This window comes from Zootoca vivipara, chromosome Z (genome assembly GCF_963506605.1).
Source record: "Zootoca vivipara chromosome Z, rZooViv1.1, whole genome shotgun sequence".
Lineage (NCBI taxonomy): Eukaryota > Metazoa > Chordata > Lepidosauria > Squamata > Lacertidae > Zootoca > Zootoca vivipara.
The window spans coordinates 13,615,634-13,629,994 of NC_083294.1; the positions used below are offsets into that span (position 1 = coordinate 13,615,634).

Below are 14,361 nucleotides of genomic sequence, written 5' to 3' on the forward strand. Positions count from 1 at the left end.
ACGTCTTCTGCCAGCTCCTATGCAGAAGGAAAAGCAGATTTAGTACAAAGTGAGCATTTACAGTAGCCCTGGGCAATATTAAACCGTGATACGGTGTGTATAATGGTACGTTTCCTTTTTCTCCCCCCTCCTATCAAACGTTTGTCCAAAAAGCTGTGTATTAAAGCTTCAGTACCTCAGGGTTTTCTTGTGAATTTTAAATCGTGCTCCTTACTTAAACCTCAAAAGGATCTGTAGATAGAAAGGTTCGTTCATATATATATATATATATATATATATATATATATATATATATATATTGCTTTGAAGCGGGTTGAAGAAGTTGATTAGTGTTGGCACCATAGCACATTTCAGTGGCTCTGTTTATAAATAATTCCTCACTTACCAGGCTGGAGTTTCAAGGTGTTAAGATTTTTTTAAAAGGGGGATGGAGGAGAAAAAAGCCACACAGGTTTTAATCACATTATTTTTTGAAAGAAATTAGGTGACAAAAACAGCTCGATGTAGCCTTTTAAAGCATTCTTTTCCTGATAATGTGTAGCCTTTTCTTGGTGCTTCTACAAGAGCCAGTAAGAGCCCTTCCTTTAAACCTCCCAAGTCAAAGAACTTTGTAAAGATGAATTTGTAATTTGGGGGGTTCATGCATGATTTAAAATTTTCCACTGCTCAACTCCATACTGGAAAGCGGTTGCAAAGCTTTGGGGTGGACGGTGGGGTGGGGAATACACTTCTCTCTTTCCCTCGGCTCTCTTGCCAAGATCAGAGAGCATCGCTCCCTTTTGGATAGCAAGATCCAGCGAGGCTTGTCATTTTTTATTTTGGCCGGCTGGAATCTTCGACTGAAATTATCTCCACAGGTACCTTTGGAAAAGATGTGAGGGGTAGAAGGGAGCAGGCATCCAAGAAAATGCACTGGGAGACTAGCCATCACAGTGCTTGTATATAACATGGCAGTGCGTGGGTGGGGGTGGGGGGCAAAGGGGCCACAGATCACAACCTCAAAGGGCATCGTGAAAATGGCAGGTGTCCAAATTTCAGATTTTAAACAAAGCTGAAAGATTTCAGGAACAGAGGGCAACAGAGTGAGGTTCAAAGGATATATTTGCTTGTTGATCTAATTAAGATTCAGTTGCAAACAAAATCTCCAAAGCAAGCAGGATTTTTAAAAAGTATTTAAGGTTGTTATTTTCTGTCTGTTTTATACCTGCCATATAATGCTTGTTCTGCACTTGCAATAAAGGGTCCTTTAGTGTAAGAGCACCTACACTTTGGAACTTCCTGCCCATTTTTGTTATTACCTAACATCATGTGGTGCCCAAACCCTTTTTGTTCCAACAAGTTTACCCAGGCACGTAACTTTAACATGTCATATTGATAGATACAGGTAGGTAGCCGTGTTGGTCTGGGTCGAAGTAAAATAAAAAAATTCCTTCAGTAGCACCTTAAAGACCAACTAAGTTTTTATTTTGGTATGAGCTTTCGTGTGCATGCACACTTCTTCAGAGGTGTATATTGATAGATTTGCTTGGTTGGCATCTGTTTGTCTCAGGAGACAATGGAAGAATGTGCCTCTGAGGGTGAAGTCAAACCATTGGAGGGTTACAGCTCCTGCTGTGGTGGTAGAGACTGAAATGGAAGAGACATGTTTTGCTGCAGCTGGGGCAGATGATGGCACCTGGCTGTGCTGATGCAGGCTTACCATGGCATTTATTCTTTCTGCGCTCCTCTCAGTGGTCATTCCTCCTTTAGTCACTGCTATAGATACACAACCTGACTTACTGTCCCCAGGCACTGCAGTTGTCTGCAAGGGATTCCCACACAGCAGGATTGATGTTGCCAGGCTTCATGTCATTTTTACAGACATCTTTGTAACATAGAGTTGGTCTCCTAACAGGCCTGGTGCCTGAAGCCAGCTCCCCGTAGAGCACGTCCTTGGGGATCCTGCCATCTTCCATTCTGTAGACATGACCAAGCCAACGTAGATGTTGCTGAGACAGGAGTGTGAACATGCTGAGAATGTGGGCTTGGGAGAGCACATCTTCGTTTGAGACTCTGTCCTGCCATGTGATGCCCAAAATCTTCCTGACACAGCACTTATGGAAGGCATTGAGGCTTTTGCTCCGGGCGGGTGTAAGTTGCCCACAACTCACTTCCATAAAGCAGTGTGATTCAGCACATCTTGGCATTGGTCGTTAGCATCACATTTTCCCATACTGTTTTGGAGAGATGAGCCATTGCCATAGCTGCCTTGCCAGTATACTTGTCCAATATACCAGGTTGGGGAAGGCTGCATTAAAACAAAGCATCAAAGCAGATATTAAAAAAGTAAAGTTTAAAAGGGTGTGTGGAAACAAAAAAGGTCTTTGTCTTTCCATAACAAAGCCCTGTCTCTTGCACTCAGGGAACTTTGAAAAGACTGACTTATACCAATAGTTAACTCAGCCCATTGAGTTGTACCCCAAGATATCTGTGTTTTCAAAGAATCGTCACAGGTGGGCTGAAATACCATAAAAACATTAGACAAGCCTGCTGGATCACACCAAAGGCGCATCTAGTTCAGCATCTTGTTCTCAGAGTGGCAGACAAGATGCCCCTGTGAGAAACCCATAAGCAAGGCCTGAGCACAGAGACCATTCTCCTGACTTGCAATTCTTAGCAGCTCTGATCCAGAGGCTGCTGACACCCCATACCACACCTCCTGAAAATGGGCATGTACACACTAGATCAGGCATAGGCAAACTTAGCCCTCCAGATGTTCTGGGACTACAACTCCAATCATCCCTAGCTAACAGGACCAGTGGTCAGGGATGAAGGGAGTTATAGTCCCAAAACAGCTGGAAGGCTGAGTTTGCCTATGCCTGCACTAGATATTTAAAGCGCATTATTTCCCTCAAAGATTTCTGGGCACTGTAGCTTACCCTTCACAGAGTTACAATCCCCAGCAAATCTTAACATACTAAAGTGCCCAGAATTCTTTGAGGGTAAAGAATGCGTTTCAAATGTGCTTTAAAGGCCTAGTGTGTACACAGCCTTAATCTCAGCCAAGAACTTCCCCAAGACCTCCTGCCCCCTACACTCTCAACCCTTTGTTTCCCCTTTATGTCTACCTCCCCCTGCTTTCGCTAGACCATCCTTTCTGGTAATCCACCTCAACTTGATTGCCGTTTCCCAGCACCTGGGCCTCCTCTCTCCCATATTTTAATCATTAAAAGCCCGCAACGGTGCTCGAGATGGAAGGGCACATTAAAACCCTGTACACGTCCGCGTAACGAAGAAGATGCGGGGACATATGTGCCGAGGGAGAAGGCGGCTGGCACGCCATCCCTTTCTTCTTCTTCAGCTCCCCTCGCCTTTAATCTTGCTCTGAAACCAAAAGAAGGTTGTGCCACGGACAACCATGGACTCGAGGAATGAACAAGAAAAGAGCAGGGAGGAATCTGATATTAATGCTGTCCAGGGGGAGAGTGAGTGAGCAGTGAGACAAAAGGACTGAGGAGGGTGAAAACACACATGGAGTAACTTGTTTTTTCTCTCTCTAGCGGCTGAAGGGGGGGGGGAGTTTTTGCCACCTTTCTCCAGAAGGAACCTGGGAAATGCACTGCGCGTCTCATCTTCCCCAGCTCTGCCCAGGAGGTAGCTAGTCTCTGGGTCAAGGAGACGTGAGGGGAAAATGAAATGAAAACCATCTTCTTTCTGAACTAGCAAAATACCTGCCATGGTGCTGCTCAGATGTCACACACATCTAGGAGGGGTGTGGTAGGTCTGTTCTCTCGACACAGAGAGTACATTGCACACACCCACACACCCCAGCACGCACACACCCTGCCCCTCAACCCCAGATCTTTGTTGGTCAAGCCTGGACTGGCCAGGATGAGGCCTTGGAAGGCCCGCTTCCTCTTACAACACTGTTACATATTCCTTTTTATTTTTTCTTCTTTGGGAACAAGTTGCAGCCATTAATTTTTTGACGTATTTTTTTAAAAAGAAATGATATGCCTTAATACACCAAGCAAGGTAACTTTAACAAAAATCAATCATGGCTTTAATTAAAAGATGAATAAATCCATAGTCCACACTCTTGTTAAGCAAATACTGTAGTGTCCCGATTAAAAACCATGTAAGAGCAAAACCACATAAAACTAATAAGAGCACAGGACAAATAGCAATACAGCAAGCCCTCAAATTGTGCTTGCTTTACTTATATTATCATAACCTTATGTCAGGCCAGGGTGGGGAATAAATAAATAAATGGAGAACCAGGTCCATCTCTCCTCTCTATTTATTTATTTTCCCTACACCTGTGCACCCACTAGATTTTGAAGGAAGACTGTGGCACTAGCATTCCAGGGTCCTTGTGGCACCTTCCCAAAGCTAGGTAGGTGAGGCACAGGGCTTTGGGACGGTTTCACAAAGGCCCTGGGAATCTCTCAGGACTCTCCCACAACCTTTCCAGACCCTGGTAAGCTGCTCTCCATCTTGTGGGGGTGGAAGGCACTCCTAAAACCAAACCCTTGCGGAAGTGGTGGGCCCACTGTAATCAAAACAGCCATGATCAGTCACTGTTTAAAAGCATTGGAAGTAGAGGCAGTCACTCCATAATGCAGGCAACATGACCAATCCAATCTCTGCCCCCTGAATTTGGAGCATGTAGAGGACTCTTGATCTGGATCTTAAATTCTAAGCGGGTGCATTTCTCAGAAGGTGTTCCAGGTGTTCAGGGCTTTGAAAGCCAGAAAAGTCACACCCAGGCAAGCTGAGTGTACTCAACAGGTAGTCCTTAAGCTGCAGGTCTCCTGAAGTAGTGGGGAGGTCCCATATATGTTTTAGAATAGCAGCTGAACCTGTCTTTTACCCTGGCCCATTAGGTCCTCCCCACTCTGCTTGAGATTGTAGCCTATCTCCTCAGAAGAGTGACCAAAGCTTGCTTTTCTTACTATGATATGTTGTATACCACCTTGAGATACTATTGGACTACAACTCCCATTGTTCCTGGCCATTGGTCACGTAGGTTGGAGCTGATTGGAACTAGGTCTAGCAGCATCTGGAGGGGCACCATGTTGCCTATCCTGTGTAAAATAGAGGCATTCCTGCCCCACAATTACTAGTTGACCACTAGTCCAAACTTGAGGTCTTCATGCTAAGGGGGTGAGTTGTTGGCATTTTGAGTTAATCCCTGCTGGAGGAGCCTACTTTAGTCTTGATTACCAAAATTATAAGAAAAGAGATTCTGACTAAACATTAGGGAAAAAATTCTGATGGTAAGAGGTTTTTAAACAGAAGTTGGATGCCAATGCGTCAGGGATTATTTAGCTGTGATTCTTACATTGCAGATGCTCTTGGGGTCCTTTCCAATTTTATGATAATCACACTGAGACTCTTTGAGTTTGGGTGGGAGGAAAGCTATGTTCACTGAACAAAATGCATGATTGATTGGAAAGGTCATAGTTCTATCTTAGGTGGAGAATGCAATGGGCCATGCATGATCTTGCATCTTGGATGGTGAGAGAATCAAAAAGGTGTCTCCTCTCACCAGGGAGGCATGGAAAAGATGGAAGAGGAATTGGGTATCATTCTAGCACTGGATAAAGTTCAATAGGTCAACATGAAAAAGGACAGTATAGGAAGGGGAATAAGCCTACAGTGCATCCCAACATTTCCAACATTTAAACATATACAGTACTAATAAAAGGAACTGGAAGGACAGTGGATATTGTAGTTATGTTTGGGAAATTACAAGGATCCTTAACAGCTACAATGTTGTGACATTCATGTGTTTTTTATTTCATCTACAGTTCCAAAGATCTGTATACTTGGACCTCCTGCTTCTGGGAAAACGACTATTGTAAGTGGATTTTTGTGCATGCATGGAAATGTTCTTAATGGATAGCAGATGTAGGACTCATTGCCTTTATTAAAGTCGATATTAATACTTAGCATTTTTCTGGACCTGGACAAAAAGCTCCAATATAGGTAAATTGTGGAATTTACTCCCATGAGATGTGGGTGACGGCCACTAGCTTGGATGGCTTTTAAATTATACAAATTCATGGAGGATAAATCATGATTGCTATGTTCTACCCTGCACTATCAGAGGCAGTATGCCTCTGAATAGCAGTTGCTGGGAATCACAAGTCAGTAGAGTTGCTGTGCTCAGCTCCTGCTTGCTGACTTCCCATTGGGGCAACTGGCCAGCCACTGTGAGAACAGGTTGCTGGACTAGATGGGCCACTGGCCTGCTCCAACAGGCTTGCCTTATATTATTACGGTGCTTCAGACCACCTGTGATGATTCCGTGAAAATGCAGACATCTTGGCCTATGCCTTGACATTTTGAGTAACCATTGGTATAAATCAGTCTTTCCAAAGTTCCTTGAGTGCCTGTGATAGGGTAGTTGGCCCCAAGAGTCAGGAAACTCCCAGTTAAAACCTTTCGTCTCTTCCAAATTGTCAAAAGTAGCCTTAGACAAGAAGCCACTGTATACTTTCAGGCTCTCAGGCTCTCTTCAGCCCACATCTTTGCAACTATTCTGTTCTACCTCACAGGGGGGTTGTGCGATGTATGGGAAAGTGTTGGAAAACTTTGAAGCTTCAGTCCCCTACCCACCTGCCTAGGTATAGGATTGCAAAGTCAAGGCCTTCATAAACATAGGTAAAGGTAAAGGGACCCCTGACTGTTAGGTCCAGTCGTGAACGACTCTGGGGTTGTGGTGCTCATCTTGCTTTACTGGCCGAGGGAGCCGACGTTTGTCCACAGACAGTTTTTCTGGGTCATGTGGCCAGCATGACTAAGCCGCTTCTGGCGAAACACGGAAACGCCGTTTACCTTCCTGCCGGAGTGGTACCTATTTATCTACTTGCACTTTGACGTGCTTTCGAACTGCTAGGTTGGAAGGAGCAGGGACCGAGCAATGGGAGCTCATCCCGGCAGGGGGATTCGAACCGCTGACCTTCTGATCGACAAGGCCTAGGCTCTGTGGTTTAGACCACAGCGCCATCCGCATCCCATCATAAACATAAAGTAGTATTATTAACATAGGGCTGTCCTTGCACTAAATCATTGCTCTCTCCTACTCTGCATAAGGCGGAATCCTTTAAACTCTTTACTGATTAATTTTAATTTCAATAAATTTCTTTATTGATTAATTACCCTTATACCCCATCAGAAGGAAACAGGTTGAGTAAGATTCCCTGTGTGTGAATCGGTTTCTCTGCTTCTTTTTTCATTCCCTGGCAGTCTTTGAGAGAATCCAGGCTCTGGGCTCTTCCAGGGGGAGGGGGCAGAAGGAGCACATGTTTTAAAGTGACATTGTAAATGAAAACATTCCAGATCTCCATTGTGCTGAATTTCAAAATGGTCACTATATTCCTTTTAAAAGTGACAGATAACATATTTGCTGTCCCCCCCCTCTCCTATTACAGATGGTGCTTTCTTTTTCTATTTTCCACTTAAGTGTTACGAATTTTGCACACTCCGATGGAAAAACTGTGAAAATGCTGGTGTATTTGTTTTTAAATTTTCTTCAAATTTACTTTCATTTCCTTTGGGAAGATACAGCTCTCTCTTATTCCTTCTCTCCCCCCACCCCAAACACCTGCTTTTCCCTCCAGGCAATGTGGCTTTGTAAACAACTGGGAACCGCACGGATTTCTCCGGAGACTCTGTTAAACAGTACGTGGTCAGACCTCAGATACAAAGCAGAGGAGTATCAAGACACAAACCAGGTGCGTGGGCAGAGGTAACGATGCTATCTCTGCATGGAAGGGAAAGATAAGTTGTGGCATTTGCCGTTTTATTTTTCTGCAGACACAAACGAGCGATCCAATTATCGCACCTTGTTTTGTATCTGTGGTGATTTCAGAACTGACTTGTGAATTTTTGGCAGTGGGCTCCTTCCATTCTAGGGATGAAATACCAAAGGGAGCTGCTTTGCCATCCTCAGCTGAGAATAAATATCGAACTTTTCTGAATTCACAATCTACCCTATGCCATAGTTGTTACTAAAAACAAGGTATTAAAAACTCCTCCAAGTGGATAGAAATTCATGAGCACAGTGTGTCTGAATGTAATGCAGTCCACAACTGCGATGTTGGAGAATTCTTTTGGAAATGGGAGCAGAAATAATGACAGTTTGCATGCTTGCCCAAAGTCAGGAACAGAAATCACACAAGCAAATATAAGCAGTATTCACTATTGTTTTTTTTTTCAGTCATTGCCATTTTGTGCACCATTTTCTACATTTCCTTTCCACTGAAATTAATTACATAATAACATTAGTTTCGGCCTGAAACAGACGAATAACCCGAGTTTTAGTGTAAACAGAACGGAAACAGCACTGGTTCTGATGAAAGCAGAATGGGGCAAAAATTCCTTACATCCCTATTCATAACTTTATTTTTTAAGGATGGGGGAGGTTATGGTAGGGAGAGAATCCCACTTATCGCCCCACCCACCTGTTTGGACCATGCTGCAACCAGGTGGGGACTTTTTTCTGACAAAGACCCCCATTGTCAGTTCCTAGTGTATTTAGAAATGAAGTGAACAGAGCAGACCCTGACAAGCAGTCCAAATATCTTCTCCTCTGAAAGATGCCTCACCTGGTTTGGTATCCTGCAGAGTCAGTGCCAAGGAGGGTGGTCCTGGGAAGACACAGTCCAAAATCAGTAGCCTTGAGCCTGTAGAATAGGGCATGGGAAACCCTTTTCAGGCATGGGCAAGGCCACATGGTAGGCAGGGCCAGAGGCATAAGTGGGCAGAGCAAGGGGTGTAAATTTCACCTTCATACAATAGGCTAGTTTCTACACACACGTTCAGGCATGCCCCTCTGTATTCTCCATCCAGACAAGCAGAACACATTATCAGAGTTTAAAGACACATTCCAGCCAAGCAGAAACACTCAAGGAGGGTGCAAAGCAAGGCCAGTGTGGGTTGCCACTTGGGGGCGAATTCTGATGCATAGAGCCTGCGGTGTCTCACTCCTGTTGTAGAGTCAAGGGATCAGACCCTAATCCTATATAATAAAGTCCCTGTGTCTCTGTGTCCAGTTTTCCCGTGTGTCCCTGGGTTACTGTGCCCCAGGGACACAGGGATTGGACGGAGAGACTGCACGCGCGCACTCCCCCCCTCTACCTCCTCCAACCGCCGCTCCCGGCTGGATACCGCCTCACTGCAGGGCACATCAGGGAAGCGAGGGTGGAGGCTGGCGGAGGCCTCCTCCTCACAACCCTCCCTGGCCTGTGAGAGGAGCGGCAGGAGGTCGCGAAGCAGCGGCGGCGAGGTAGGCGTTTGTGTCCCGCATCCTTACTGTCGGCGGCTGGGGGAGAGGAAGGAAGGAGGAGAAAGCAGCGCTTTCTCCTCCGTTCCTGTCCCCCTGCCGCCGACAGCAAGGACAGGTCCCAGGGTTTGGAGAAGCGCTGCGCAAGCGCTTCTCCGCACCCCGGGATGTTCTAGCGCCCGTTATTGAACGGGCTGAAATACACTAGTTGTTTATATCAGGCATCCCCAAACTGCGGCCCTCCAGATGTTTTGGCCTACAGCTCCCATGATCCCTAGCTAAGAGGACCAGTGGTCAGGGATGATGGGAATTGTAGTCCAAAACATCTGGAGGGCCGAAGTTTGGGGATGCCTGGTTTATATTCTCTCTCTCTCTCTCTCTTTCTCTCTTCTGACATTCTGCAATCATTCCTGGAACTGAAAGTTACAGGCCTAAGATTGAAGGTACACAGATTAAAAGGTACAAAGCATGATGGCATCCATATGTGATCTCTGGCCTTGGGGAGGAATGGTGAGCCCATGTTCACTGATTAGAGTCCTACGGATGCTCCAGGAAGAGCAGGACCAGGAATAAATTCTGACTGTTGCTTGTGCAACTCTTCCTCTTCTGTCTCACCCAGTCTTGTTCTCCACTTCTCACACTTCAGTTAGACAGCTCCCCTGCTGCACTAGCAGCAGCCTTGCTACAGGCCTACTCTTTCCTTCCTTCCTTCCTTCCTTCCTTCCTTCCTTCCTTCCTTCCTTCCTTCCTTCCTTCCTTCCTCCCTCCCTCCCTCCCTCCCTCCCTCCCTCCCTCCCTCCCTCCCTCCCTCCAATTTAAAAGAGGCAATGTACCTAGTATTTTGCGCAGGGATTCTAAGATAGCAAAGAATCAGTACACTTTTGAATCTGAGGTTAAAATCAGTGCAGTTTTGAAAGATTCAGTCCGCCATCTTGATTCAAAATGGAATCCAGTTGTATTCACACATAGACTAAAGCCTACTCTTTGATCTCAGGAACCATCATGCATAATTGGTTATGATATCTTCAGAGGTGTCCAAACACATAGCAAATGAGCATCTTTTGAAAATATAGATATACATTTTGCAAACATTTATGTACCGTGAATGTCATGACAGTGAACAGAATAAAACCAACAATAAAACTGCATTCATAAAACAAATGCAGAAATAAATCCTAAACTTTGTTCGTTTTGTCAAAGATTATTTTTATTCACTAGTGCAAGAAAAAAAAACCCACCATTGATTTGGAGGAAGAAAAATAGAAAGGAACACAGCCTCATGCACAAAAATCCCCTTTGGTTTAATTACTCTCATTATTAGCATACTTCAGGCTAATCAGCAGCACTTTCAAGGGGGCCCTGTAGGGTTTCCTTGATTATTATGGGGTGGGACATGAAAGTCAAGGAGATCTGGCAAGGAATCAGGCTGTATGGGGAGGGGAAGAAAGAGAGGGAAGTGGTGAAATCAGTACAGTGCTTTACATGCTCTTTTGAGTTGGCAGGGTGTTTGCATAGGAAGATGATTTTGGTTAAAAAGAAAACAAGTGTATTCTTGTTGAAAATAATAATGCAAGGTTAGTCTCAGGAGTCAGAGAGTAACCATGGTGGATGGGGACCATTGAGACTGGTGGAGCAGAAGGCAAAGAGGTCCTCGGGAAGTGGAGCCACAGGGAAATAATTATAGTTTTGTCCCCATCCTCTTCTCTGCTGAGTTCTACAATGGGCAACCTCGAGATCATCAGAACACAGAACAGATTGCTGGATCAAGCCAGTGGCTCATCTAGCCCAACATTCTGTTTTTCCGGTGCCCAGCCTGATGTCTATGGAATCCTTCTAGCAGACCTGAGTGCAACAGCAACTTTCCCCACTTGTGATTCCTAGTGTATTGCCTGTGAAAGGGAACACCAGAGGAGCATGGCTGCTGGATCAGGGCAAAAGCCCATCTAGTTCAGCATTGTGTTCCTGTAGTAGACCAGCAATTAGGATTCTAGCACAAGAACACTCTCCCCTCCTGTGGTTTTCAGTTCAGAAGCATTACTGCCATCGTGGTTAGTAGCCATCAATAGTCCTCTCCTTCATGGATTTTTCTCACCCAGTTTTAAAGCCATCCACTTTGTGACCATCATTGCAGGGCTGGCCCAATAGATTTTGGCACCTGAGGCAAACCTCAAAATAGGGCAGGAGGCCCTCCTTGCCAGGGAAGGTGGGGTGAATGAAGATCAACTTCAGGAACAATGGGTGGGGGGAGAACAGGAAAGAAAGATTGACATCAGAATCTGCTGCCCCTAGGAATCGTGCTGCCTGAAGCAGTTGCCCCATCTGACTTTGTGGGTGGACCGGTCCTGCATCCCTGCCTCTTTTGGAAGTCAGTTCCATAGTTTATGTGCTGCATGAGGAAGTACTGTCTTTTATCTGTCCTGAATCTTCCAACATTCAGCTTCATTTGATGTCCAGGAGTTCTAGTGTTATGAGAGAGGGAGATATTTTCTTCTCTATGCACTTTCTCCATGCCATGCATAATTTTATAAACTTATATCATGATGGGTGCTCCAGGCAGGAGAGGATTCTTCTTTTGTACATCATTGGAGAATCTGCAAATATTTAAGCTGAAAGTTCATTGAGTGATTTTTGCCTGGCCAGCTCCTGGCCACTGCTGATCACCCTGTCACCATTAGAAGAAGGAGGAGCCAAATAGGTTTAAGTGGTGAGGCGGCTCAGAGATGCTAACCATATGGGAGGGAGAGATGGTGGGAGCTGACTGAGGGGGGACCTTCCATCTTGCAGGGCAAAAAGTCCAGGGCTGGCTCTATAAATGGAGGAGAAAATTTGAGTCTGTGCCAAGCACCTGTATCAGACCCTGTGTTGCTGAGGACGAAGGACTGTGGCTCTGTGGCAGAGCACATTCTTTGCATGTAGAAGTTTTCAGGTTTGATCCCTGGCATTTCTAGGGGGGAGCCCTGTCCAAAACCCGGAAGAGCCACTGCCAGTCAGTGTAGACAGTACTGAGCTCGGTAGACCACAGTGGTCTGGCATTCCATAAGACAACTTCCTTTGTTACTGAGGTGATATATAGCAGGGAAGGGCTGTAGCTCAGTGGCAGAGCATCTGCACTGCAGGCAGAAGGTCCCAGGTTTAATCACTGTTGTCTCCAGGTAGAGCTGGGAATGTCTCTTGAATGAAGCCTACTGAGCTGCTGCCAGCCAGTGCTGACAATATTGGGAGAGATTGACCAGGAGTCTGATGTGGTATAAGACCGCTTCCAGTGCTCCTGACTTTGATGGAGGGTTGCAGCTCAGTGGTAGAACATCTGCCTTGCATGCAGCTGGTCACAGGTTCAACCCCGAGCGGCATTTCTATGTAGGGCTGAGAATGTTCCTTCTCAGAAGTCCTGGAGAGCCACTTCTAGTCAATGTAGACAATGCTGCGCTAGATACGCACGCTAGTAGCACCTGGAAGCTTTTATAAGGCTCAGGGAAGCTCACCTGAGCTGCTCTGATCACTTGGTCCAAGGAGTCTTCCTTGGCCTCCCTGTGGTTCTTCCCTTCGGCCAGAGAACTGGATAAGCAGCATGCAGGACTGAGAGCTGCCTGCTGTTCCTCAACCCACAAAAACTCACGTAGTATGCAGAACTTGAGTCAGAACAAAAAGCACTTGGAAACTGAAGCTGGCTCTGGACCTTTGCAATTTGAAAGAGCGGCTTTGCTCAGCAGCCCCTTTGCATTGTCTCTAAATGCCCCCTTGACTATTCCCACCCCCCAAGCTCTGGTCAACAGAGGTGCTCCGCAGATTGCTCAGATTGCAAGGCTGCTAAAGGAATCCGGAGAGGACTCTAGTTTAAATTGGCTCCTTAAGCCTTAGCTAGGTGGACCCCCTGGCAGCCCACTAGCCTCTCTTGAAATGACACATCAAAGAGGGAAGTGGGAGTCTGGCTGTTTCTGAGAGCAGCATGAGGCACCTTTGTAAAATGACAGCCTCAAAGCCACCAGTCCCAGCTCCAGCCGCGAGAGGCTGCATGAGGCTTTGACGCATCTCCCTGCGGGACCCACAGACTTGCAAGGAACACATTTTATTTCCTTTTGCTCTTCCTTCCCCCTCACCTGTATGTGCATGAATGTGCCTGCTTTTGAGTGGGATGGAGCTCAGGAGATGTTTGAGAAAAGACCTAAGTGGGTCATTTTGTTGCTCCCTTGCCTGCCTGTCATCAATTTGCCGTTAGAATAATATAATTGTAGTGTTGGAAGGAACTCTTAGGGTCATCTAGTTCAACCCCCTGCAATGCAGGAATCTCAGCTAAAGTATCCATGACAGATGGCCATCCAACCTCTGTTTAACAACCTCCAATGAAACAGAGTCCACCACCTTCCAAGAGAGACTGTTCCACTGTTGAACAACTCTTACCATCAGAAAGTTCTTCCTGATGTTGCGTTGAAATCCCCTTTCTTGTAACTTGAAGCCATTGGTTCAGGTCCTACCCTCCAGAACAGGAGAAAACAAGTTTGCTCCATAATCCACATGACAGCCTTTTAGAAAATAGCTACCGTATCTCCGCTCAGTCCCCTCTTTGCAGGCTAAACATACCCAACTTCCTCAACTGTTCCTCATAAGGCTTTGTTTCCAGACCGTTAAATCATCTTGGTTGCTCTCTGCTGCACACATTCTTCTCAGGCCCTTCTTCGTGTGTCTCTTCCACAAGGTCCAGAAGGTGGCAACATGAGTATGGGCCTTTTCTGCAGCGAAATGCTCTCCTCGGTGAGGCTCGGCTGACGCCTTCATTATACACCTTTAGGTGCCGGGTGAAAACTTTCCTCTATAACAACGCCTTTTGACATGCCCTTTTAAAACATGTTGTGGAAGGGGATATTATTGGGCTGTCTTTGTTTTTGTTCTTATTATGTATTTTCTGTTGATTAAAATAATAATAATAATAATAATAATAATAATAATAATAATAATAATAATAATTTGTCGATATCCTCCTTTAATTGTGGCACCGGTTTTCTAAGAACCAGTTAGGGAGTAGGGGCCTAAGCTGTCAGCTTCCTCCTCCTCCTCAACCTCTGTGTTCCCCTTATTGAACTAAGCAGGAAAGA

The 14,361-nt window shown here is 45.6% G+C and overlaps 1 protein-coding gene across 2 annotated transcripts in view; it reads left to right on the plus strand.

Moving 5' to 3' along the window:
• The window catches only part of AK8 (adenylate kinase 8), a 108,470-nt gene that overhangs the window by 16,588 nt on the left and 77,521 nt on the right, over positions 1–14,361 (plus strand). For both annotated transcript variants that reach the window (XM_035102200.2, XM_035102197.2), the window contains exons 3-4: positions 5,793–5,842; positions 7,608–7,721. In XM_035102200.2, the coding sequence (XP_034958091.1) occupies positions 5,793–5,842; positions 7,608–7,721 (164 nt within the window). The remainder of the gene's footprint in view (positions 1–5,792; positions 5,843–7,607; positions 7,722–14,361) is intronic.